This window comes from Platalea leucorodia (assembly GCF_965183815.1).
Source record: "Platalea leucorodia genome assembly, chromosome: 11".
In the NCBI taxonomy this organism is placed as follows: Eukaryota; Metazoa; Chordata; class Aves; order Pelecaniformes; family Threskiornithidae; genus Platalea; species Platalea leucorodia.
The window spans coordinates 1,625,156-1,653,132 of NC_138833.1; the positions used below are offsets into that span (position 1 = coordinate 1,625,156).

The window sequence follows — 27,977 nt, forward strand, 5'->3', positions numbered from 1 at the left end:
TGCATCGTGCCTGAAGAGCTTCTAGCATCTTCTGTCTCCTACTGACACCAGTGGAAGTGCCTCAGTGGAAAGGAGACAGAGAGATGGGGAATCAGGATGAAAGATCTTTAAGAGTGTCATTTGAGTTTCGCTTTTCAATACGTAAAAGGCTAATAGGTTTCATGCTGAGATTAGTTTCTCAGTCTTAAGAAAAGGTGATTCAGTAGCTGGAACTTATTCAGCAATGTTTTACTGGACCTTGTGAAATCTCCATCTTCTTTTTCTGCCAGCTGTTTCAAACAAGACCACAGCCTCTTGAACTTTTGTGAAAGTGATGGGCTGAAGGAGAGAGTACTTTTTTTTCCAAGCCAAGTAATTTCTGGACAACCATATGCTTCTGCCAGGAATAGAAGGCTAAATTCTCACTGTGAACTTCATTAAAGTCCAGAGCCAATTAGGTGTCAAGAGAAGACTTGAGTTTCTTTAAGTCAGTTGAAAAGCTTGTAAACAATGACAAGGTCACACATAAGTTTCACGGACAGCCAAGGAGGAAACTTCACCTAGCCAATGCTTTTGTCAGTAGTCACTGTAGTTTGTACACATCTCAGCCGCAGATATAAAGAACAAAAATAATATTATTAGGCAATTCAGCCACATCATAGTATTTTACTTTCTGTGATTGTGAATGATACATTGGAAATTTCATCCTTTAACTTTTTTAATAGTCCTGGAGATTACTTTTGCTACCACCTAATTCTTGCATTAACTTGCTAACAGAATACAAGTGTCATTCAGGGCATTACTAGAATGACAGGAGAATCAGATCTAGTATTACATCTTAATTATTGCTGTCTCACGAAAGGAGATATTTTATTGCATATATATTAAACATCTCTATTAAACTGCTTACATTTGTATATATTTAGAAGTTGTAGACTTTTTGGAATGAAAGTGAAAAACCTGTACGTGCATTGTAGAACACCGATTCTCATTAGGACTTTTGCATCAGATACAGAAATCTATATTGTTACTGGCTGCTTAATTTTGATTCCTTATTTCACTTCTCTTCTGTCAGAACTTTCTTGTCAGATGGAACAAATCATATCTAAACAGTCCAAAGTCTTTTGAAATCAGAGGGCTGTATTAAATTAGTTTTTTAATTTAATCATTTTACAATATTTAAATCACATTATACAGATAGCTACATACACACAGTTCTAAGTCTTATGAAAATTTTTGCCTGCTGTGTGACTGTTGCTTACTATACAAGTACTTTTCTGTTAGCCTCTTTTCTTTAGGATTACTTTTAATATTCCGAATTTCTCAATTTATTTCTTTTTTGCAAGTTATTTGAGAAACGTGTCACTCCTTCCGCATTTGAAACTTCCACCAAAAACCCCACGCTGGCTTGTAGAGCACTGTAGTAAAGGCATTCAGACTTAGGTCCCCGTAAATTCTGAAAGCTGATGGGGTGAGCTCCACTCGACGCTGTTGGCGTTTATGCCTCCAGGTGGTGTTACTCCCTGCAGCTATATTTAAATCAACAGAGTTATGTTGATATATGCCATCCTAGGTGAATATTTTGTGATGTGTGGCCTAGAAGATACCAGTATGTTCGGAAGCGACCGACACGGGGTGTGCGCGGAGCGGGAGGAGAGGAAGGGGGCAGGTTAAGCTTGTGCCTTTCTCAGAGTGCCTTTTAGCAGTGGATCTGCAGAGGCCAGATGTTTGGCTCTTTCTGGAGATCAGCACCGTTCTGGGTGTCTCAGACTCAGCGTCTGTGACCGCTAAAATCATTAGATTCTTCTCAAGTGGCCAAGGGCACTGTGCCGTGGAGCAAACGTACATCCTTGAAATCACAGAGAAGTCTAGCTTTATGGTATTTACAAGTTACAGATTTCTGAATTATTTATACTAACCTATCATTGAGGCCTATAAAACAAGTTTGGTAGTTTAAGGGAAATCTAATGCTAGTGCCCATATCAATTTAAACAGAAATCTAAAACATTTACACACTATAACATTTATACATAAGTCAAAAGTTGTAGTAGAGAAGTTTAGCTGATATTTATTTGGAAAAGTTTTAACTCCTTTTTGTTTATTGCAGTTAGGGGTAACGCAGCCATTTCTAACTCATGCCAATAAAATATCTTTACGTTTCTACACACCGTTAAGGTATTCTCATTCTCTCTCTCTCTTTCTTCTATGTTCCTCTGTCTCAATGCAAAGTACATAATTCATAAGCCCGGGGTTAATTATTAGAGACCTTCATTCAGCTTGCCCAGAAACACTGAGTACCCAATGAGACTTTGGAGTACTGTGTAAAATATTCAGCTCTGTTTATATTGTCAGACAAGAAGATTTATTAGTCAAAGAGTGAAAAGGTTTACGCCACAGTGGAACTATGGCTGCTGTACTGTGGCATCACAAGCTGTGTCTCAAAAAGTTCTGTGGAAACCCTGTAATAAAAAAATTGTTGCTGACAATATTGACTGTGAAATTACCTCTAGAAGCAATAAATTATCAGGACCGTATTGTAGACCAATTTTAGAATGGCTAATCAAAGGCAATAATTTTTCTATTTATTGTGAGGATTGGCAGTGGTTAGATCTAATGCGGACTGTTGATAGACACTCACTGTCCTAATTTCCTGCTTCATCAGAGCGTGTAACCGAAGTGAAGACTGACATCTTCGTCACCAGTTTTGGGCCTGTTTCAGACCATGATATGGTAAGTGATGGCCTATATTTCTACAGCCTTCATTTTCTCTTGTCTTTTTAATTTGGAGGATGAAAGATCTAGGCAATACTTATTTACTCCTTTTAAGGCTGGGCTTTTCTTAAACCCTCGATTCCAAAATGCTGTCAGCTTTTATGTGCAAACATAGGTGCTAGCTGTGACCGCATTTAAGTGCCCTGAAATTAGCAGCCTCGGTGACTTTAATAATGTGTTTTAACAGATCTTACACTTGCTACATAATATATTATGAAATGCATTAGGGTTTGGATACGTATTCTTCTGAGAATGATTGCTCAGGTCCTTGCTAGCACGTCACTGATCCAATTTGCCGAGAAAGTTCATCATCTTAAAACGCAATTAACACTTATGCCTACAGTGTGACATCTGTACAGTCTAACCTGTATTTTTATATTAAAAGCTACGAATCAATGGGAAGTGACTTTCCTAGATCTCGCCTGCTGAAAGAGAAGAGCAGATTAATGAGAGAATTAGTGTCACTTCTTTATAGAATGAATATTAAAATCAAATTGCTAGATAACTGCAGGGGATGGAGAAGTTCAGAAAACTGAATGAAAATGTTGTGAGCCCTGGTCTTAAGAGATATTAAAAATTGTGTAAAAATACGGATAAGGTGCTTTTAAATTTTGCATATAAATGGGGTCTTCACAAGTAGGTTGCTACTGACAGGGACAGCCTGGTCTGCGGCTACTAATATCTGCTGGATCCTGTGTTGGGATGAATGCTGGCAACACCAACGCCCGCCTTTATTTAAATCCAGAAAAGGAAACAGTTCAACCTTGTAGCTGGCTACATTTAGCTAAAGACATTCACCAAAAGAAAGATGAAAAAAAAAAAAGACAAAAAATTACCACAGGAAAGGAAACAAGTTCCATTTGTTACCACAAAATCTAAGTTGTCTAATTTGAACTAAAACTGTAGCTAGGCCTGTCTGTCTACAGGCCTACAATATATACAAGTTTCTGATTACTCAAAACAACGTAAAGGGATGGAATAACAGAGAAAGTAACTTCTACAAGGTAGTTTCTTTTCCTAAATGAACTTCATGCAAAGACACCATTTTCCTGATTGCTTGGACAATAGCATTTCTAAAACTACAGTCAAATTTATAATTGCGACTGATACCATGATATTTAAATGAGAAAGAATAGCTTGGGCACCACAGACACTTTGACCAGTCATTCTGCTGAGAAGACCTACAGTAGAAGGGTAGTCCAGGGAAATAGCTAGACTGGTGACTTGTCTCCTCGGCACTCACATACAATACTAAGTACTATATATACCATGAAGAAGAATTAAAAAAAAAAATCCATTCAATGACTTCTGCTTTTTTGTTCTGTGATCATCTTGTGAAATTACAATGTCTACTTATTACTCTAAATTACACATTAAAAGAGGGGAAATTCCTTGCATTAAAGATTGGTAGAAGCCACTGACATCCATTATTTGTGTTCTGGTTATTGGTTCAGCAAAACACTTCATCTTGCTTTCCCATTTCTGTCTTGAAATAGGTAACCAACCACCACTGGACAAACTGAAAACTTCGAACAGTCATGTGACTAAAATATAGATATGTTTTTAATTTAATAGTCTTTGAATTCAAACTGTAGCAGCTGCAGTTTGTGAGTGATCCGAGGTTGCTCTGTTTTTGTAGAGACCTGTCCCAAGAAGACAGGTTAATCTCTTGTTAATCTCCCGAAAATCGATGGAATTTAAAGGGTTGGGCTGGACACAGGTGCTTGTGGGAGGTGAACAAAGAGAGAGTGATAGATGTATGTGGGTCAATGTATGCTTTGTGTTAATATTTATTAGAGTTGTTTTCTGCAAGTCAGCTGGCTAAGCTAGTGTTTGCTCTGTTCAGAGAGATTTACTAGACAACTCCAGTAATGAACGGCAATCTAATGAATAAATGGACATGGATGCTTTCGTACATGTAGACATAAGTTTAGAGTAGCTGATAGGCCTGCTGATTTACTTGGGACTATGTAATGTTTGGACTTCAGCATCTACTTATACTTTGTAGTTTTGGGTGATTTAATTATTAAGTAGAAGATAAAGCTAATTTGACATTCCTAGGACAAACTGATGTTTGTATGGGCTTTGGGTTTTAAGGAAGAATAAAATACTGAAGCCAAAAATAATCTACTTTCAGAATTAGGAACAGGGATATTTGAAAAAAAATTATTGACTTCAGCTATAATTCAGTATAGCTGAATTACTATAGCATAAGTGATCCCTACCTACAAAATAATCTCAAAAATAATGAAAACCCCATACCACATTGGCTCCTGAATTTCACTTAGTTAAACAGGAGAAAGAATTCATCAGTCTCTTAATAAAGTGTGCGACCAAGAAACACCCAGACAGGTGTTCATATGTCTTGAAAACGAAGGAATTACAGAAAAGTATTTAGCGCAAAACTCCTACTCACCTCCCCTAGAAAGTAATCTGTGTGCAGCCTACTCATGCTAACTCTTTTGCTTAAGGAAGTAAGTGTGAAATCAGAGACAGAAAGAGAAAGATAAAATGAAGAGCTTACCAGAATATAAAGTTTATATTAATTTCAATGTACATTTAGCGCAAAGTCCTCTGTGCATACTACAGGTTGGTTGCAGGCACCATCGTTTGAGGGCTGCCCCAGATTTGCTCCAGGGAGCAGATTTCCAGTAAGCGTAGACTGGGTCGTGGGCGCTGGTCGCGGGGAGGCCCGAGCCGCAGCTGCGCTGGCTGCTGCCTGAGCCCAGGCCTGCTGCTGGCAGCGGGCACGGAGCTGCTCCAGCTGACGCCGTGTGTTACGAAACCACAGCCGCAGCCAGACATCAGCGTACCTAGACCATCTGCTTGCAGGAATCCAAGGAGGCAGTTATATAGATAGTAGGTGATATATCGAGGAGTACATGGTGTTCCTACCCACTCTCAATCCACTCTTTTAAGAGCAGCATAGACATAACCTGTTATTCTATAAAGAGAATGTCTTGGCTTGTTCTTAAAGTTGTGAATAAAGTTAAACAGGAGAAAAGCACTTTTTAAAATAAAAACATCTTTTCTTGGAAGAACTTTGCAGGCTTTCAGGCATGCTCTCTCAGATGGTGGATTGAACTAATCAACAGATAAATGGTTGTTCTCACGACTGTCATTATTGTGAAATTTTCATGTATATTGTCTGGAATAAGAAGCATTTTAAAGTTAACTTTTTTCATAAAGACAGAACTTTTTTTCTAGTAAACCTTCCTTCCCACTGCTTCTGTACTGCAAGCTCTCCAGGAACAAGTCTCTGTCTTACTACCTTCCTGTACAGCACCTAGTCTGATATAGACCACAGTGTGGTCTGCCCTGTGAATAAACGGTCTCCGGGCAAAGAGGTCAGATGAGTGAATTACCGAACATTTAAGTCAAAGTGTTATAAATATTCAACACCATACAACTTATTGCCAAAATGCAGATGGGAATCTTCTTTCTTTACCTGCACACTAAGAAATGAAGAGTCTCCACTGTGGAGAATTTATTCTGAATTTCATCTCGCTCATACGTTTGCACATAGACCACTGCTATAGTAGATGGTTTGGAGAAAATCCTTCTGTTCCCTTGTTCTGTACGGCACCCTCCTGGAGAAGAAAGCCCTAATCAGAGTCTCTGATGACTTGATCTTCAAGATCAGCTGTCTGTCAGGATTCATTTGAGGAGAATTTTTGTACATGTTAAAGTGGCTAGTGAAAGCTAAGGAGTTGAGAAAGCTCAGCCAAAATGAATTCATCCTGTATGGTGCAACAGCCTGGGATAGAGGAAGATTCAGTCTGTGCCAGGCATGACCTGTCAGCTGCTTCTTAATTGAGTTTTGTCTTATGCTGTCAGGTCCCTTATCAGATCTCTCAGACTCCTTGTTCTTTTCCAGCATAAGAACCTTGTGTTCATATAGAGTGAAGAACCAGACTCCCTTCTCTCAACCTGTACCACCTCCCACTCACCTCCTCCTTTGCAGCTGAAAGAGATAAAAAGGGAATGGCTTACACGCACACCGAAATGATGTCACCTTCTGGGCATGTCTTTTACCTTTCCCATGCGTGTAGGAGGAAATCTTCTTTGGAGCTAGTAGAACAGGGAAGAAATCCAATATTTTAATGCCATCTACTAGATTTTAAACCTCTTTCTCTCCTACTCTGCTGCACACCTGGGGCAAGATTTTGCCCACAGTTCAAGCTAAGGCCCTGACCCAGCAAAATTCTGCAGCAAGTGGTTGGCTCTAAGTGCACAACTGCCGTCACTGGAGCTGAACAAATCCAGGCTTCAGCAGCTCACTGAGCATGTGATTAACAAAATGGAAATACAATTAAGCATGCACCAAAATGATTCACAGGTCTGGCATGTAAATAAAATAAAAAAAACCCAACCAAACAAAAACCCCCAAACAAGCCCGAAGTAAGACCACACCATGGAACTACAACATTTCCATGCCCACAAGAAATTTATTGAGGCATTTCATGCCCCAAAACCAGGAAAAACACACCGCCAGTAAGAATCCCCATTCTTACTTGCTGATAGTTGCACAAGGAATACACAGCTCACAATTGCTTACGTTGTACGGAGCGTTGCCAGTTGTTAAAAGGAAAATCCCAAGTCTAAGGCAGCCTGCCACAGAGAGATTTCGCATCCTCGTTCCAGAATGCTTCTGTTTACTACCATACCCCTTGGGGCAGCTCTTTTCCTTACAGCTGTGTGCGCCTTCACACACAGGAGTTTCCTTTATGTCAGGATTTGCCGTCTCCGTTGGCAGGAGAGCTCAGCAAAGGTTCAGTTTCTCAGCCAAAAGTTTGTCATTCAGGGTCATTTTGAACAGTGTTTGGATAGCTACTTTTGACGTTTATCATAATATCAGAGGCATGAAGGATGGAAGGGGCAGGATAATCCCATACCGAACTTTCATGTCAGAGTGGAATTTTTCCTTGGGAAAATATTATACTATACTGTGTCCGCAGGAGTTTTTCACATTTTCACCCCACATACATCTGTATTTTATGTCTAATACTTCAACATCTTTTTCCTAGTTTCACCCTCTCCCTCTTAACTTTGTTCCTGTTGCTTTGTAACAAATAATTCTCTCATTTCGTAGTGAGCGTTGGGTATTTTGAATCTCCCCACGTACACCGAGTCAGCCACTGCATCCCTTCCCCAGTGGCCCAGCCCTTGCCTAACCAAGCTGTAATTCTTGGTCCAAGCCTGTCCTTGGCTTGTGCTCTCTGCAGTCCAGTGGTTTGGCCCAATAAGCCATTCCACATCTCATAAATCAGACCACGTAATTTGAGTGACCTGCGAACTTTTTGCAGGTTGACTACATGTTTCTGCTACTGGGACACTTGGAACAAAAGGCTCCAGTAAGACCTGTCTCACCAGGCCTGATTTCCTCCAAGAGCCATATTCTTCTGTGCTGCGCATACTGGCTACATATCCACAGCTTCAAATTACAGTTTTGTGGAAGGGGAAGGAAAAGTGAGAAGAGGGTGAATTATTTTGTTTCCACTATATTATATCTCAAAGTCTTGTCTAATTTTTTATATACTGTTCTCCCTAACATTTGTTCTATTGAACACAGTAATGATATTGTAACTGTTTAATAACCAGCTTCAGGTACATTGTAAGTAATATAGAGAATAAACGTTCTGATAATTACTAATTTCATTAATAGTCATCTTGCTTCTAGGGAACGGTAAGAATATACTTTTCGAGTTCTCATATTGCAACATATGGCATCATAAGTGTTTCCCTTTTTTCTGAATTGATGTAGGAATACACTATAGATGTATTTTTCCGCCAAAGCTGGAAAGATGAGAGATTAAAATTCAAAGGACCTATGACTGTTCTCCGGTTAAATAATTTAATGGCCAGCAAAATTTGGACACCCGATACCTTTTTCCACAATGGAAAGAAGTCAGTGGCTCATAACATGACGATGCCAAATAAACTATTACGAATTACAGAGGACGGGACATTGCTATACACAATGAGGTGAGCCCTAAAATATTATGTCCTTCATTTAGTTTGACAATTTAACTTGTTAAAGCATCATATTTTCCAAACAGGAAACAGGTTCCTTTTTGAGCATAATTTGATTGCTGCTTAGTAATTATTTTCGCAACAGGCCATGGAATGATGGACAGACTGAGGCACTTGCAGTGTTTATTTTTTTCCCCTCCTGCTGTGCCACCTTTACGCTCCCTGGATGTGTCTTAATGCTTGATTTTAAAAAGGTACCTATAGTATTAGGAATCCGCCAATTTGCAGAGGACCTTAATTTGGAGTTGCTTTGAAGGATTGCATCAGCAAAGTATAATAAAGCCTGAAACTTTAATATAATCTAGACTACTAGATCGTGTACAAGGGTCTTTAATCTTTGGATCCTATAGAAAGCAGATCGTAAGAACTAGCAGATGCACAGAGAATTGATTGCCCATTCTTCATATTTGTTGTGCTTGGGAATACAGAGCATGACAGTCTAAAAATAGACATTTCTTGTTCCATTCATAACAAGAAAAACAATTCACTAAAACATTTAGAAAGTTAGGAGGAAAAATTCTTTTTGTGCTGGCACTACTCTTACTGGAAACATATTCTCTTCATGGATAACTGAACTTTAGCTATCCAGTTGTCAGCAGAGGAGTTAAATCCTTTTGAAATAACGATGATACAGAGTCCTGGAAACATTCTGGATTAAAAGACTGCAAATTAAACAACAACAACAAAAGGTCTGTTGTCTCTACAGAGCTACACATCCCCTGTTTATGTCTCCCATGGAGTCAAACAAGGTATAAAGTGCTTCTGTTGACTCCAAGTCAGGATGGATAGCTTAGTACATAGGCGAACACGGAGTTTTCTTTTAACAATTTAAAAGATGTTTTTAGAAGCAGTACAAGTATTTGGAGAAAACAAAGTCTCCAGGCTTTTGGGAGCCTGTCAAATATGTTCCATTTATTCTGCAACATCTTTCAAGACTGCCTAGGCTAGGGTAGAATCTGCTTGGCTGGTAGTTAGACAAGTCCAGGTCAATTTTTCTTGTCTTCCTAAATGCTTGGCTGTTAGGGATTTAATCCACAAGAACACTCTCTTGGCAGCACATTGTTCACATATGTCTCTTTTTTTGACCATAACCATTTCTATTTGCTCACCTTTGCAAGTGCCTTAATGCAATCTTCTGCCTAGTATTCAAGTATTATTGTTCGTTCCTTGCTGATGTGTGGTATGTGACTGTCTCTATTTTATTTAATCTCTTTTATTGAGAAACGTGTTTGCACCCAAGCTGATAGCAACTAAATGATTTCAGCAAATGTCTGAGCATCCAGAGCGGGCCAATTTAATGATGGCAGCAAGGAAGCAATTTCAGTTTCTAATAGATTTTAGTCCTCGCACCAAGCGAGAAGCCTGAGCATGTCTCTGCTGCAGAGCGAACCACGGCAGAGGGGCAGAGCCAGGGGCCCTGCTGTGTCTCCGCGTGCCTGTCAGCGCCCCAGCCAGACAATTCGGGTCCCGTTCCAGCTGCTAATTAATCACATAACAGCTATGATGCTATACTTATTCTGTGTGTCGTAATAGAAGTCTATTTGCTGTTTCTGTGAAACCAGAATAAATGTGTCCTTTTGCTCATTAATCCATTATAGATTGACTGTGAGAGCAGAATGTCCAATGCATTTAGAAGACTTTCCTATGGATGCACATGCTTGCCCCTTGAAATTTGGAAGCTGTAAGTTTATTTTAAATTGAGGTTTCTCCCTTTTTAGGCCACTTTACAAAAGTATTTTGCAACTGAGAAAACCTCAAGGTTTTCATCTTGTCTGGTTTTCACTTTTTTTGCAGGGTTGTATTTTTATTCTTATATACATTTATATTTAATATAATGAACCTCTTCTACGTGTCTTAAATATCCTCCAATGTCCTGCCTGGATATTCACAAAAGAGAAAAACGACAGTGCTCTAAACATCTAGAAAAGTAGTTTGTCACATAGAAAATGTTGTTAATCTTATAGTTGCTTTATTTTGTTAAGACCCAAAATCAATGTTAGAGAAAAGTAATACAGACCACGGATAACTGAATTGGTTTAGGCGCAAACAATTCCCCTACCACAGTCTTGGCACATTTAGAACAAAATTTTGTGTAAGATTGTAGAATATTCATATTACAATCATGCAACGTTTCTGGAAGTGAAAAATCTCACAAATCTCCGGAGTCCTATACTTGCAGCATTTGTAACCTTAGGTTAGAGAACATACTGGACAAAATGTAATGTAATTAAAATCAGTGTTATAACTGACAAAGCTTTCTGTAAACTGAGAATTTCCCCCAAAATTTTAATTTGAATAACAGCCAACCTGACACTGATACTTTGAAACGCAGCTAAACACAGTATTTTTAAAAATTAAATATAGTCGCCCTTCAACTCTTTAAGTAAAAAAACAAAACAAAAAAACCACAAAACCAAACCAAACCACAAAAACCCACGAAGAGCTGCTTTACTCGGGTTGGTTCGACACAACCAAGGAAGACAAAACGTGTGGAAGACGTAATAGTGTACAAATTGGTTCCTCAATGGCTATTTTTTTCTAGCAGAAATGGGTCGTTTCACTGATAATGGGTACTTAGTAGCTTGATCTATTTTAGAAGTCACAAACGGAACACCCAATTCATTCTTCACGTCTTACCAGGCAGGGTGATAATTTACTTTGGGCTGAAGAGCGCTCTGTTTACCATGAGAAAGGACTGATGTTTTGTCTTTAAAGAGCTCCTAGCCGCCTAGGTGAGGCTTAGGGAACCAACGGCCCCTGCAGACGGGGAGCACGGCTGAGCAGCACCGCTCGCTCCCGAGCGCTCGCTCCTCACGGCGCTCGGCGCCCCGGGGGGGGGGGCTCCTCCAGGCGCCGGCGGGGCCCGCTCCGCGCCGGGGCAGGGCCGCCCCTCGGAAGGCGGTTCAGGCCTTGCTGCGGCTGCATGCTGGATCTGGAAGGGGGGACGATGGCTAGTCGTGCATGAAACCCGCTCTGCGACGTTAAACCGTCAGCGGGCTTTGAGCAAACGTGACCTACTAGGCTGAACTTTTATGGACGTGCTGGGACGCCCGTCACCCATCTGCGCGTCGCTGAGCCGCAGCCCGACACTAGGCTGCGTTTAAGCCCCCCAGTCTGAACAACAGTTCCCTTTTTTTTCCGACATCGAGTTCTTTCTGGCCCACTGCGTCCCAGATGAGTGTATTCTTGGCTCACAAAGCGCACGGCTTTCCAGATTGCTAAGGATCTTGCCTCAATTAAATGATTAAGAGATACAGAAATTAGGAATGAAAAGGGAGGGAGAACATGGCTTCGAATACAACTCCAGAACCACACCACAAGGTAAAAACAAGATAGCAAAAAGACACGCAAGTGCATCTGCACATCTTTTGTATTTAAATTGCTTTTCTTTTTATCCCGCAAAAAGATTTTTATTACCATAACACACATCATTTTCTTAAATGAACAAAACCAAAGTCAGTGGTATTTCTGACTGAAAGACCAGTTCTTACACTAAAGTCAGAGGCGATAACTGGCGTTCTAAGCCCGGAGCGCAGGCGTGGCTCCTCCTGGTTTACAGGCTATTTTCATTATTTTTTTAACACTAACTGGCTATCATGCCAGCTGTCCTAAACGGGACCTAGCAAAACAGGTAACTCCAGATGCTGGAAAGGGCATGAGACAAAGTCAGGGAGTTTTCAGGGAAGCTTTGCATTCCCCTGCTATACTGAAGCGGGCTCCTGGCGGGGAGGAGTTCCCCCTGCAGCCTGCTCTCACTGCAGACGCTGCGGGGGAAGTCACTGTCCGGAACAGGGCCGTGAAGCTGGACCTCTCCCTCCTTCGCATCAGATTATACGTCATAATTATCAGATTATAGACTATTTGTCTCAATATTTAGTTATTGATATAAATAGAAATATCTCCCACACGACAACTGGCTGGACCCAAGCAAGATATGAAAATGGGGCTCGCCATTGTACATAGAAAAAGAGCAGTTCTTATATTTAATTGCCACTTTTTTTCAGTGGGAATCATATTTAAATACATTTGGGACATTTCTGTCAAACAATGAAAGCAATTCATTATAATAATCTTAATGGACTGAAAAATTTACTGAAGAGAGACCTTTAATTGTCGTGAAAGCCATGCTTTAAGTGCAGACTCCAATATTACACTTACTAGCTCCCCAAGGTAGCGTTTGCCCAGCTCTGGTCTGAATTAAATTGAATAAAGAGTTTTTCCATGTACTCCACTGTTACTCATCACTTGTCTGGAGCTGGATTCAGAAAAGCCTCATACTGAAGGAGTTACAGGTCTCCTACGGACTCTGCCCATACTGTAGAGGCCGATAAATGTTTCGCCCAGCTTCAAGGCTAAAGTGATTTGCCAAAATAGCAGCTTAAGCTAGAGGTTATTCAATGTAAATTCAATGTGACAAATGCTAAAGAGGTTCTGGAACAACAAAAAGCCATATGTTGTCAAAACAAAATCAGGAAGGCAGATGCTCTCCTCAACTCTTACCACAAAAACCTGATTGTCAGTTTAAAACTAAGGCCGCTCTGGAAAGCGGCAGTGATCGGAGCAAAAGGCTGTGTTGCTACGTAGGCAGTATCTGAATTGGAAGCTGCGGAGGGAGGCTAAGCAGAGCACCCGTCGGGCAGTCACAGGGCAGGGCCAGCTCGTTGCGCGCTGATGAGCATACTCCCGTCCCTCTCGCCCAGTCCGGCTCTGGAGATCAGCCCTCTCTCTTCCAAACTAGTCCCATGCTCCAGAACAAGTAAAATGCTTGAAAATTAATATTATTATTGCCACTCTTTCTTTACGTGGCTAAATTAGCAAGCCAATTCTTGCACGTACTGTGGCCATTATTTTTAAGGTCAGAACTATTAAGACATAGATTTGCATTTACCATTGATTCCAAAAAGCTATGTATATGTTACAGTGCTTGGGGAATATGAAGTCTGAGGGTAAAAGCACCCTTCCGCTTCAATAACGCGGGATCAAATGCCATGCAATTAATTTACCAGCACACTCCATCCAACACCATCTCTTCAATTACTGTTATCTCTTACATTGATAAGATAAAATTACTAACTCACAAATGAGGTCAAGTGAATCAGATTCCTCCTTTTCCTTTCCTGCTTGCCAGTCCTGAAAAAAGGGGAAATCTCATCCCGTAGGCACGAGTCTAGTGTCATTTTAGATGCCCTAAGAGGTCCCACCTGGCTTCCAGCTGCCTTTGGTGGGTGCAAGCTTTAAGTCGGTTCTGAGCACACATTCAGTCCCATACATGTCTTCGATACTCCTAGGTGTGAAGAATGACACTACACGCTTCTGTGTAGACAACTAACTCCCACCCTAACCGCTCAGAGTGAGAGCTGTCAGACTGCAGACTACGCAAAATGACACAAGAATTTTACAATAGGACAAAGATTAAAAATATTTATATATAGTTTGATTCCCAAAATAACATAAATAGCATACTAATAACAGCACGCAAACACCTGGATGGCACATTTAGTGTGCTACTGAATTATCTATGCAACATACTAGACTACCCAGGTTTAGAGAGCCCACAGTGTTTTTCTTTTGCTTTGTTCAAGACTCAAATAAATGTGGACTTGAACGTGAGCATTTCCCAGAAATAGCCAAAGCAAAACATAGATTAATTGTGATTTCAACCCACTCGAGCCTAGGCAGCCTCAGAAACGTCTGCTATGCCTGTTATACAGCAAGGCGAGTGCGGGAGGGGGTTACCGAATGGAGAGCTGGAGCCAGGCCGATGATGATAAGATCACTGAAGCTACTCCGAGAAGGACTTATTTTCTTACAGTGGCCCAGACAACACCACACTATGACAAACTGAAAGGACCGGGGCTCATCTTTCTTGATAGCAGTTAAAAGTTAGAGCTGGAATCCTCGCATGCCCATGAAATTCCACATCTCGCTCTCGCTTACAGTTACTCAGATTTTACATAGGTAGGAATGATGTAAGAGAAAGACTTCCATGCCATTGAGGACCAACCTTAATCCAGCCCTACAGCAGATATTTAGCTAATCATCGCATGGATAGACCTATAAAACCAGTTCTATTTCCCATAGATAAAAAGTTCCAGTAAGCTACTTGTGGGTTTCTACAGATAATTAAAGAGAATTTAATATTCAAACTACTGCTCAAACCATTGTTCTGATAAGGCCATATGGCAATAGAAGGTGCAAAGCTGAAATGCAATGTATTTCTTTTAAATTAGATGCTTATACCAGAGCAGAGGTTGTGTATGAATGGACACGGGAACCAGCAAGGTCAGTGGTTGTGGCTGAAGACGGCTCTCGACTGAACCAATACGATCTGCTTGGACAAACTGTGGACTCTGGAATTGTTCAGTCCAGTACAGGTCTGTGAAAAAGGTTTTCTGGGAAGAGTCATATTTAACTGCCAAAATATAATTTAGAGCAGGAGAAAAAATACAAAGACCAAAGAGTGAGAGAGGTAAATTGCAATGTATGAGCTTCAGATTAGGAAAACATGACTCTGAAAAGATAACATATCACGGTATTATTTTCCTACTTCAACTGGTGGTTAAAATATTTGAACAATTAAAAAGCTTCCTATAGTGACAGATCTAGCCAGAAAAAACAGTAATTTACATTATAAAGAAGCACTCCTCATATCCTTATCGTATTACCTACTTACTACAGAAGCTTAAAAAGTAGCATAAGAATATGAACCCTCAAAGATCATATTCCTGGAGGCAGTGAAGTTGCTAAAAACAAGCATATAGTTTCTCAAGGAGGTATTTAGAGAATGAAAAAAATATGTCATCAAATCAAAAACCATCTGGAACATCCAAACAGGATTTAGGTGTCTTAATGCTAGAACCAGCTTTAATTCCAAAACTATTAATGAGATACAGAAATATAGCCAACATTTACAGTATTATTTTGAAGCTGGCTAAACCTTCGCTTTTTCACTTTGCAGTGCTTGTTTCAAGATGGAATTTTTTTTTTTTTTTATTTTAATAATTTGGAAGGGGCACAAAGACCTAAATACAGTAATAAAGTGAGCGTTAGGCACAAACAAGAGCTCGAAGTGTTGACCAGATGACTGTTCAATGGACCAAAGGAAGCACTGCATTAGGAGAAGTAGTTGTATTGCTTTGAATGCACCCGACGATGTGACTGAACTAGAGAAGTACGCTTACACCTCCATAAACCAAACTTTCTAATGTGTCATTCGTAAAGTCAGTGAACATTTAAGGAAAAGTGAGTCAATTTGAGGTGAACCCTAATTCGTGTCTAAATTTTTTATTTAGCTTGTCAAAATATATTCACATGCCCTATTAAGCCAACAAAATTTCTCACAGACAAAAGTTTCTAGTGGACCAACGTTCAGGTTAGTGCTTGGAAGCTTCCGTTCAGTTGATGTAATCCCAAAAGAAGGAAGCGGGGTGGCAGTAATAAGGACTTTGCATAAGAACAATAGCAACACAACTGCTCCCATAGATTCGCTGCTTCCATTATTGAGCACAGAGCCGTGCATCGGACAAGTGAAAAGAAAAAGGGAGAACTCTTGGCCCGGCCACAGCTAGAAGTGTTGCCACTGACTTTTGTGGAGTCAGTAATTCACCCCAGCGGCCCTTTGCTGAAAAGTCAACAGGATTTGGGAGGAACTGCAAGGCTCTCGAGCTCTTTGCTCTGTCTTTTCTGAAGCTACTTGCTCAGAGAGACCGTGGCAACCTGCGTGCCTGCCCTTTTGCACTCATCGCCAAATCTTGGCTTGCTGGATGCATTACAAGGGCGGCAGGATAATCAGAAGAGACTCATAAGCTTGGGAACATACCTAAACCAAATAGATAATACCAGATGTAGTTCAGGGTAATTAGATAGTAATGTGAGAAGCACCCTATAAATTGTTAAGAAAGGCAGATAATAAATTTTTAAACAGAACTGAAGGCAAATATAAGAAGTGTAAAAATTCTTCATACATTTCAATGAAAAAACAAAAAAAAAAAATTATTTTGCCCGTGATATTTCATAGGTTTGAATTCTGCCTCCTTTTTCTACCTGAAGAAACTCTTTGCCATGCCTATATATGAAGTTAAATACATTATAATTAATACTCACTGAAATAAAGATGCTATTGTCTAGATGCAGAAAAACATTACTAAGAACTAAATACAATGGTTATCAAAACTAAAAATAAGCCCATTGAAGAATCTTTTTAGTACCAAACCTGCAGTCCTCTTTAGTTACTACCTGATAAAAATATACGGTGGTGGAAGAAACACATTTATTGCTTGCAAATTCAATGTCTCAAGGAAAAATTCTTCTTGATTTGCCTTCGAAAGAAAAATGCTTTGCCTTCCCCCAAATAGTGGTGGGGATCAGAAGTGGTTAATAATCACTTTTCTCCCCATTCAGGCAGGTGGGCAGCTAGTCTCAACAGAATCCTCCAGCACATCTTTGTCCTCTGAGCATCTCTGTGTTAAGATATGACAGATGTAATGAAAATTATGAAATCCCTCCCTACTTTCAGAGTTGTGGATGATGACTCATCTGACAAAAAGAACTGAAGACAATCTTCACTTCAGAGTTCTCAGCACCTTTATTAGGCAAGAAAATGAAGCTCTTGTGCAGCTGATTCTGTGGATTGTTAGAGGCATCTACATCATCTTGGGCAATTTTAAGACGATATTTATAGTTGTCTGGAATTCCAGACACGTATTTTCCAAGAATTTGGGTGTAACTGGGTTACTCTAAACATTCACAAAACTATTAAATGATTTGGTCAATCCATAAAGTCCTTTATTTTTTTCTTTAATTTCTTCCTTTGCTAGTAGGCCATCAGCTATCCTTACGTCTGGATCTAGAACAAGATAACTACCAATACTGATTTTTTTATGACAAGAGAATCTTGAAAGACTAAAACTTTTTTATAGCGTAGTTATTCATCTATGCTGGCAATGGAAGGCGCAGGTACTACAGGCTTAAAAATAGTATTCAGTAAACAAAATAATAATCATTGTTGCTGCTGTTTTGCTTAAGCAGAGTCATCCATTTTTTACTTGTATGTGAAATTCCTGTCACTCTCCAACTACTGACTTATATGACTCGGAAAGAGTTCAAAATGATCTTTTTTGTAAGCACCTCGACAGATGCTTAAAGGGCTCGTGCAAGTTTCTATTTACATGGCAGTATTTTGCCACCTTGAAAACATTGCTTTGCGCTGCAAATCATCAGGATTTATACTCACCATGGTATATTTTTTTCTGATGTTCTGTAAATCTGCTGAGAGGATGCTGTTCTTAAAGAGTTTTTCTACTGGGTTACGTGGCTTAAGCAGTAAATGCGAAATACTTCTAAATTAATGGCAAGGACAACCTTACTTCCTACCTACAGTGACAGAAAAAGTATTATTATAGCTAAAACTCAGTCCCCACCTCAAACCTTACGTCTAATATGATGCACATTAATTTTAGGTGCTCACCTGATAAACTGGGTTTATTACAAATAGTTTACAGAACACTGAGTAGTAGGTTTGACACAACTTTACCAAATTATCAACTGTTTTCTTCTAAGGACACAGGTTAGTTTACACCACTTGAGCATTTGACTCAATGATTGCGATATACTGTAGAATTAAGGGCTGGTTCGAAACTGCAGCTACAGCAGTGTTGAGCACAGGCACAAACTCTTCCAGAGCACTGGAAGTATTCAAATGTGGACAATCATTCGAAACATTAAGTTAATATAGATGAAGGAGTTGTGAGACCACTTTTAAATGCTTCATATTGTGTAATCATATAAACTAATGTAAACTTCATGGTATAAATAAAATGAAAAACAAATTTATCTGCTCAACACAGTTATCTGTAGAAGACTTTAGGAATTCCAAGGAAGCTAAAAAGAAATACCTTTCTTTCTAACATCTTTGGATAAGAGAATAAGAGATAAGAGAATGTAAGATGCATAAGCTCCAACTTGTGCTACAACTTGTGCAAGCCTAGTCATCAGACACTATGGGTGTAGGAGATGTTTTGCTCAAGAGCTATTGGAAGTTTTAGCTTGTAGGGAATTTTATGGCTGAATTACAAACCTTTGAAAAGAGAATTACAGAGGAATTGCTGGGAAGTTAGACAGTGGTCAGCAGCTGCCATGACTGTGGCTATGCTTTTCAGTTAAAGAAAGCCATAAAACGTGGGAAGCTAAAGATTCAGTAAACAGCTGGAGTACTTCCATGTCCTGCAGTTGTTTAAATAAATCTCATCAAAGATCCGTTATCTTCTAATAAATGACTGCAGTCCATTGGTACGTTGGAGACTTTAAAAGTTTTTGCCTTGTAACTGAAATGTAGGCGTTATTCTAGGCCTAGGCTTTGCCTGATTCACTCCTCGTGGCATTACCTTTAGCTGACTTCTAGCTCAGACCTGCTGCAGCAATGCTTAACAGATGAGAGTAATCCCTGCCTTTTTAATTGCCTTTATGCTTTGAACCTTGTTCTCATTTTCCAGAGGTTAAAAATACTTAGATAATTTAAGCAGCTAAATAAAGCTTCAGAGCACAGTGGTGTGTTCACTCTGTATTCTTAGCTTGCCATCTACAATCACTGAATTAATTCTGACATACCGTTGTGAGCATTCTATATCTGATTGCATTAAAATAGCTTCCCACGTCATATTTTAGTAGATAAAATTAAATTACTGGCTCTTCTAGCCAAGGCTGGCACCCTTCGTAAGATCATAATCTCTGGTACAGAGGAAAAGGCGGCTGTTTCAGTGAAAGTTAAAGAAAGGTGGGCAAAATTCAAGTAACAATGCCCACTATACTACTTCTGCCAGTCCTATATTTGAAAGAAAATTTTTCTTGTATATCCTTTGCTTTACCTCTCAATTTATCATTGATTCTCTTTTCCCCCTTTGCTACTGTTTTTTATACTGAAACATACCGGGAGTATTGTCACATCTTATTTATAAGCTTTCCTCAGGGTTATACCTTGAGCAAGATTGTTCAAATGAATGTTCTTCTAGACTCTGAATTAAAGAAAAGGGCATTTGACATGCTCAGTGCATAAGCAGTCAATGTCTAGACATAGTTTTTCAATCCAATTTAAGCTTTTCCTGTACAAGACCAACTTTCCAACTGCCTAAATTTTAAAATAGAATACCAGTAATTTCACATGTCATCTCTGATCTAGACAGAGGTTTCCATTGAGTTACATGTCCACCTGTTTCTTTCCTAAGATAATGTTTATTGCATAAGAAGAAGAATCAATCTACTCCAAAAAAAAAAAAGTCAGAGTAATAGGGTTTCCAGTCTTTTGAGGCTATACTGTTTTTCAAAATCCATTTCCAGTGATGTAAATAATGATCTGAAAATGAGGCATTATTTGCTGTGCTCTCGCAGGAAAGGTTTATAGAGTTATATAAATACTTAAGATTCCCTTTCAATTGCAATTAGAATACCCAACTCATATGTTTTTGTAGCACCCAAAAAGTGAGTGCTAATGAAAATATTCTGTGTTATTCTTGCGTTGTCCATTTACTTCAGGAGAGAATAATCAGTTACTAAAGTACTGAATTAGCAGAACAGGGACACTTAATCTTCAGAGTACATAAATCACAGACAGTGGTAACGCAGACACAATCACATCAACAATTGCACCTTAAGCCTGGCCTGACTGAAACGCTTCTGAGTGCCTGTCTTGAGTTAGTCTTTGTATGATGTTTACATGTGTATATTATGGTGGTTTTCCATCTTCTAATGGAATAAGGCCTTTCACAAGAGGCTTAAACGGCCACCAGTTAATGCACTTTCATTCACTACTCAGCAGAGATGAAAAGATGTAAATTTAATTAGCATTTCCCAGAACTGTCCAGTTTTGTATTATTAGTGGAACTTCGGAACCTGCTTTATTACATGTTTTCTTCAGACCTGACCAGATTTGATCTGAGGACTTTATTTTTACAATGGGGGTGAATATAATGAAAAAATACTTCCTATGAAGCCCTCTAATATGTATATTTATACAAGCTTTAATGTTCCTGTTCTTCTTGTTTTCAGGGGAATATGTTGTTATGACTACGCATTTTCATTTGAAGAGAAAGATCGGTTACTTTGTCATCCAGACTTATCTGCCATGCATCATGACAGTGATACTGTCACAGGTGTCCTTCTGGCTTAACAGGGAATCTGTTCCAGCAAGAACCGTATTTGGTAAGCAAGACCTATAAACCGCTTGGCAATCATAAGCCAAACAGCTTTAAGAGATTTTATGGTAAAACTAGTTATGCATAACACAGCACTGAAGAACAGCACGAGCCTGGGCATAGCGCAGTAGACAACGGTTAAGACGTTTCATTGTGAAGATGTAGCAGAAGCTGATTTAAGGTCCGAAGCCTTTAAACTGATTTTAAAAAGAGACCTGAAAATATCTTAAGCAATCTATTACAGTTTGACCTTTCCAAAACAATAAGTATATGAATAAAACATTTCTGACAATGGCAATGACATTCATTCATGGTGGGGATTGTCAAAAGAGCTTTAATCAATGGCTTTTGGTCATTTGACATCCTGAGGCCCTTTGAAAATTCTTATCGTAAAAATCTTTTCCATCAGTCCCTTTTGCAGGCTGCTGCTAAAGGTGTCCCATTGAAATCGGTGACAATTTATTGTGCTTAGAATGGTAAACAGATGCACTCAACGAATGCGGTAAGCAGCCAGTCGAAAGGACTCTCAGTTTGTACAGTTGGTCCCTAGTGTTCTAACCACTGCCTGGAAATGCTTATCCTAAAATTAGAAACAAACAACTAGCATATTCTTTGGAGATATTAATCCAAGTCAAGTACTTAATTAAAAAACAAACAAACAAACAAACAAACAAAAAAACCCAAAACCCCCAAAGATGTAACAAATCTTCAGTTAAGGAGAATAGACCCTGCGACTCCTGCTAAGTGACCCGCTCTTTTTTGCGATGCTCAGCCGGGACGCCTGAGCACCGCGGGCAGGAGGAGGCAGAAGAACAGACAGCCGAGCTGGCTTTTACACTGGTTTCCCTGCCTCAGGGCACTGCCGGGGCAGGACGCCACGGGCCTCCCGCTTTGCCAAAGAGAATTTACCCATTTACACTGGACGCAGCAAAACCAGAGTCACAAGGCCTGATGCTGAGAAATGCAGGCTCTGAAACTCTTGTTGACCAAGAGCTATTTTTATTGACCTTTTCTGACACCCTTCACAGCTGTGCTTTAGTTTCCCAGTGCCTCTGGAAATCAATCACAACTTGCGTAGCCTTAGACATCATGAACCAAGTAGAGGCTTTCTGTTGATGCACAGATGTGCGCTTACAGTAGAATGGCTTAGACCGCAGTATAATTAAACTTGATTTACATAATATTGTTCAGATTAACATCTAAAATTAGTTATGAATTTTTATTATCGACTTCACTGAGAATTAACCTGGGACTTTTACGGGCCTCTGTAGTAAAACTGCAACTATTTTACCTCTTTTCATGCATGCCATTTAAAAAGAAATGTCAATGATCAGTTTGAAATGCTATACTTTATCGTCCCGAGATGGAGGACAAAATTTGCCAGTCTCACAGTGAATAATATATCATACTGCATGATGTTCAAGCTGCTATCTTCACAGGCTCAAGAACCCACACGTTTCTGAAAATTTTCCTTCTAGAAGACAGTTATTTAGTAAATAGTCTTGTGTTTACTCCATCATTAGGTACCAAGATAGCTTTTCAAGATAGCTTTTTCATTTCTTAATGGCAGTGAAACAATGTTTCAGAAAGTTTTGCGGGAACGTATATACATACAGAAGCACAACTTACCTCTTTTCGTCCACTTAGTACCACAGATAATAAAAACTATAAATCCTGTTTTGCTGCTATGTAAGCTCCCTAGTAATGAGTCAAAGACAAGATTAGGTTGCCTCTCAGGGAAGAGGAATTGCTTCCTCATTAGGCACTAATAATTCAAGCTCTTTACACCAGCACGTAAATACATTGCTCATTATTTGGCCTATTTAGACCACCGCACATTCTCGCTACCGCTCGGTGCGGCGAAGATGAACTTGCAAGGCACGTTCGCGACATGACACCGCAGCTGTCAAGGGAACTTGCAGACATGTGATTTGATGTAAAGGCCTGGCCCGCACCCGTAGATTTTTTTCCAGGCAGCTGCAAGCAGAGCGAGTTCAATACGGTCCTGCTTGCTCTCTGTGGCCGGTTAAGGGAAAAGGTTCATCAGCACTGACAAGCTCTGATCTCAGAAATGCAAATTACATTATCATTGTTCTTTCATAAATTCTTTGCTATTTTCAGGGCATCAGTGAATAAAGGGACAGAAATCTGTATAACCATCAATTCAAATAAATGTAACGTCACCCAACGCTTAGTGCATTTGAGTATACGTTTGAAGCAGCATATACCAAATAAGCTGAATGAAAACAAGTTTTTTAGTCTTCTATCTAAACATCTTAGCGCTGTTGCAAGACAAGACTAAAAACGTTACGTTGTTACCTCCATAGGACAATTCGCAGGGCAGGAGTAAGGAACAGCAGTAATGATGCTCCAAACACCAGGAAGCATAGAGTAGTATCCAGTCCACAACTCAAAATATTTTTTCCATTCCAACCTTAAAAATATTGTTCTACTACAACAGTGTCAGAGAATAAAGGTATAAAAGATGTTTTGAAGATCCTGCAACTTCCCCAGAACTGGAAATCAGATACCCTTAATTAGCAACTGAACGAAGTGGGGAGGTGTATAAGAATTAGGGCTGAAGACAAGGCTTTCCCACCCTTTGTGACAGCTGAGAAACGGAGCACAAAATATAGCCACCGATCCACAGCCGCTGAAACCGTTCGCTTTTGCAGGAGTGACGACCGTCCTGACAATGACCACTCTGAGCATCAGCGCCAGGAATTCGCTCCCCAAGGTGGCCTACGCCACTGCCATGGACTGGTTTATAGCCGTGTGCTACGCCTTCGTGTTTTCTGCGCTCATCGAATTCGCAACAGTGAACTACTTCACAAAGAGAGGCTACGCGTGGGATGGCAAAAGCGTTGTTCCTGAAAAGGTAACACCACTTAGTATCTATCCCGACGCGTCATACTGTGCCATGCTTGGTCGCTATATGGCCTTTTTTTAGCCCGTTGGAAATTCTTATTATTTAGAATAGTGAGCAACTATTCCAGGAGAGTTTCCTCATGTGCTCGCACACAGCATGTCTACACACAAACAGTAATGACTTGGACATTGAGTACCTAAATACTACTTCTGACATACTGGATGGTATTTAATGCTATTAAAAATTTTACTGAGATTTTTACTTGTGTGACCGAGCAGAAAGAAGATAAATGTGTATTTTTTTTAAAGGGAAGGCAATTAATTTTCCAGTGTTTGAGCAAGAGAAAATGTGGATGCCTCAGTATAAACGTAGAAAAAAAATCTTGCGGCTACTGTATTTGGTAGTTTCCAAAGTATATTGCTCCCCAACATGAACTTCAGGAGGACTCTGTGATCATGACCAAAGAAATCACCGCAGGACCTTTTCTTTCCTTTCTTTTGCCGCCTATCGTTTCCCTAGTTCTTAAAAATAGAAATATTATTTTTACTTCTTAGTGTAGAGGAGAAATGGATTTGTTTTGGGGGAAGCATTGGCAGCTGTGCTGGGAGTGTGCAATCGGATCCATACCTCCCTGAACGCAACAGGGAGACACCGCGCTGACTGCCTTTGGTCCGGGATCAGGCCCGGCCGGTAAATCACAGGCACATCAAGAAATTGTTGAGGACATTTAGGGGACGAAGGAGAGAGTTTCCCATTTCCTATGAGCTATCATGTCAGCTGCTTCTGTGAGGAAGCTCAATTGTTGGGTATTTTTTTTTTGAGAGAGAGAGATCTTGAAAGAGATTTTTAACTTGCCTAATTGGTTATTATGAACATTCACAGACTAGAGATTCAGCAGAATAAATATTTGGAGGAGCAGATGTTACTCACTGGTACATGAATATATGTGTTTAATTCAGGAGTGTATGCCTATATATACTTTTTTTTTTTTCCTATTTTAGTTGCATAAGTCAGTGAGAAAACAGAAATAAAATTAGGACATTTACAGAACAACAACTGTTTCAAAAGCATTGTAGACCAAATGAGTGAAGTAACAAAACAAACAGAGTAATGAGCTGCACGACTGCTGGTGAATATCGAGTTTTCAGTTACTGATGATACTTTCATTGAAAATAATTTGTTTGATTCTTTGTTGTGCTCCTATCTTTATGATATCTATTGTAAAAATGGGCTATATTAATAGAACAAAATCCTTAAATGTTAAATATTGCCTTGTTAATATAACCTACCTTGAACACAGTTACTGTAATCAGCCATTTTATAACCACACCAAGAAAAACACAATATTCAAACACTGTTTAAAACGTTGGAAGATCTATGGCTTTGCATTCCTCAACAGGTAAGGGTCTTTATGTGTCATTTGATCTAAGTCAGCAAAGACGTACCGGTACCTGGCAGAGTGCATTATCTGCAGACGTAAGGAAAGCCGAGCAAGGCAAACTAACGGTGAACAGAGCATCGCAGCTTAATAAAATTTAGAGCTCTAACTAGCTGTCATATTACTTTTTCATCAAGTTGAATTTGACATGAAATATTAAGACCCTGACTGGCATCAGGACTTTCTGTGGATCATATTCCTCGTGACATTTAAATCTATAGAATGGGTCTCCTCAGAGACTTCTGTGAAACGGTTCTTTGCCCGCTGGATTTATTGCTGCGCACCAGAGTCTCGAGCTGAGAAGGAAACAGCACTGGCTTCATGCTCAGCCAGCGTGTTAACAGCCTTCCTGCTCAGGAGGAAAAGGACGGACAGACACACACACACACAAAAAAAAAAAAGACTTTCTGACATCACCTTTCTTCTTTTCTGAGTATTTTTTTTCAACCTATTTGTTCTTCCTATTCAGCAGAAATATTTTAAGACAATTTGAAGCTTTTCCTTAGCCTCAAGCTAAGCTGAGCATTATTGTCATGAACTAAAGAGCATCTTCATCAGAGTCATGAGGTGAATCCCTTTTCTTCCTCAGCAGCAGAAACCTACCACCCCAGCCTCCGCATCCTTCCTGCGCGGGCTCCAGGCCATGCCTCACGAGCCTCTCCCCACTTGCCCTGGTGCTTTTGCAGCTTCCCTTCACGTTGCCAAGTGTCCTGCAGGAGCCCATCTGCTCCCCGAAACACTCACCTCTCCAACAAGAGCTTTTTACCAAAGTCCCCCTCCTGGGGGGTCTGTAGAGCTATCAATCTAGAGTTGATCTGTCATAAAAAGTACTGTGACTGCTTTAAAAAATATTGCCTGCATGGGACAGCTGCTTCTTGAAAACAGAGAATTATATTTGCTATTTCGTGAAATGACATACTAGATCGCATTCTGCTGATACTTTCTCTTTAGCCATATCTTTTTTTCCCCTCCTTCCAAGAAGATAAACCGGATGACATTTGCCTATTCTTTTTGTGGCAAATACTGCCTAAAGATTTTCTTCGCTCTTGGGATTTTTTTGTTATCTGTTTTTTTCTCATAATCAGAGGAACTTGGAGCAAAGCGATGCTTTTTACACCTCCTTAATGACCCACTACATCTCTCTCCTGCATTTATCCTTGTGCAGTGGCTGGAGGAAGGGTCTGAACTGTCTGCAGCAACAGGGACAGCTGAATTCCAACTGGTAACCCCAGATGTCAAAATTTAATTTTTTTTTTCCTACAAGTAGATCCCAGAAATAGAATACTAGAAAACATAAGGACCCAGGGGAAAAATCTAGGTATTCTTTCTGATCAATAAGTTCTTCGCCATTAAAGGATTTTCAATACATTCTTCTTTAGCAATATAGATAGGTGGATGCAAAAATCATACAGCTATTTAAGTCCCTGTATGTGGAATGGCATTTCAGCCATTACCATCCAACTGTAACATTCAAACGAGAACGTTAAGATTCTGTTCTGTAACGCGTATACTTTTGGTGTAAACTGTTAATGAACAGAATAGTGGCAGCTTTGCATTTTGTTAAATAATCCACGCAGTGCACGGTCACATGATATTTTTATTGTATATTTGTATGTATGAACTGTGTTAGAATGCATCATATAACATTATTTGTCTTAATATTGGAAAGCTACATTAAGAAATTACTTTAAGTTTTTGTCCTGGTCAAGCAGCACAGTTGACTAAGCAAGTATTGAATTATGAGTGGTTTGTCACTGCTGGTTACCATTAAGGGTAATTTTGTCAGTCAGTGAGCCTAGCTCTCAGTGTAAGTCCTTATTACACTTTATCCATCATCTAATTTGGTTTAACTAATACAAGGAATGCAGATGGATGATTTTGTCTTCACCTAAATATTTTGAATGAGTCATGTATCCAGACACTAACTTCTTTCTTACAGCTTATTACAATTTGTGGTATAAATTTGATCAATTGCAAAATTTTACGGGATAATCTTATCTGTTGAGAAGATAGTGAGAATAAAACGTTTTCTTCTTTCTTCAGCCAAAGAAAGTGAAGGATCCTCTCATTAAGAAAAATAACACGTACACAGCTGCAGCTACGAGCTACACCCCTAATATTGCAAGGGACCCTGGGCTGGCAACCATTGCTAAAAGCGCAACGATTGAGCCCAAAGAAGTTAAGCCAGAAACAAAACCTGCAGAACCCAAGAAAACTTTTAACAGCGTCAGTAAAATTGATCGACTATCAAGAATAGCCTTCCCATTGCTTTTTGGAATCTTTAACTTAGTCTATTGGGCTACCTATTTAAACCGGGAACCCCAGCTAAAAGCTCCAACTCCGCATCAATAACCTCATTTGTTCGTATAGTTCCGTTTTGTCTTTTGCTCTGGGAATTGCTTCCCGTTCTCACATACAGTAATTCCCATTTGCTTCGTTGCCTCTGTCTTAAAGAGAATAAAGGTTTCTTTATTTAACAAAAGGTAAAATATATCTGTACATTTAAAAAACCTGTGTGTGACAGAGAGAACAATATAAGCTATATACTTTGGAAAAGTGATTCTGAAAATGGGAGAGAAAGAGTTGTAGAGTAATGAAAAAAAGAACAAGGAAACCATTTGTACTGAATGTTCCCCAAAGGTATTGTATACGTATGTGAAAAAGATATTTTTATTCAAAGGACCGTAGGGAGTGGGAAAAT

At 39.6% G+C, this 27,977-nt stretch overlaps 1 protein-coding gene across 1 annotated transcript in view; it reads left to right on the top strand.

Annotated features, from left to right (window-relative positions):
* Window positions 1–27,767, top strand: part of GABRA1 (gamma-aminobutyric acid type A receptor subunit alpha1) — a 39,162-nt gene extending 11,395 nt beyond the window's left edge. Inside the window, exons 3-9 of the mRNA XM_082323926.1 lie at window positions 2,642–2,709; window positions 8,516–8,736; window positions 10,383–10,465; window positions 15,015–15,158; window positions 20,824–20,976; window positions 23,645–23,847; window positions 27,320–27,767. Coding sequence (XP_082180052.1) covers window positions 2,642–2,709; window positions 8,516–8,736; window positions 10,383–10,465; window positions 15,015–15,158; window positions 20,824–20,976; window positions 23,645–23,847; window positions 27,320–27,628 — 1,181 coding nt within the window. The 3' untranslated portion in view covers window positions 27,629–27,767. The remainder of the gene's footprint in view (window positions 1–2,641; window positions 2,710–8,515; window positions 8,737–10,382; window positions 10,466–15,014; window positions 15,159–20,823; window positions 20,977–23,644; window positions 23,848–27,319) is intronic.
* The last annotated feature ends 210 nt before the right edge of the window (window positions 27,768–27,977 follow it).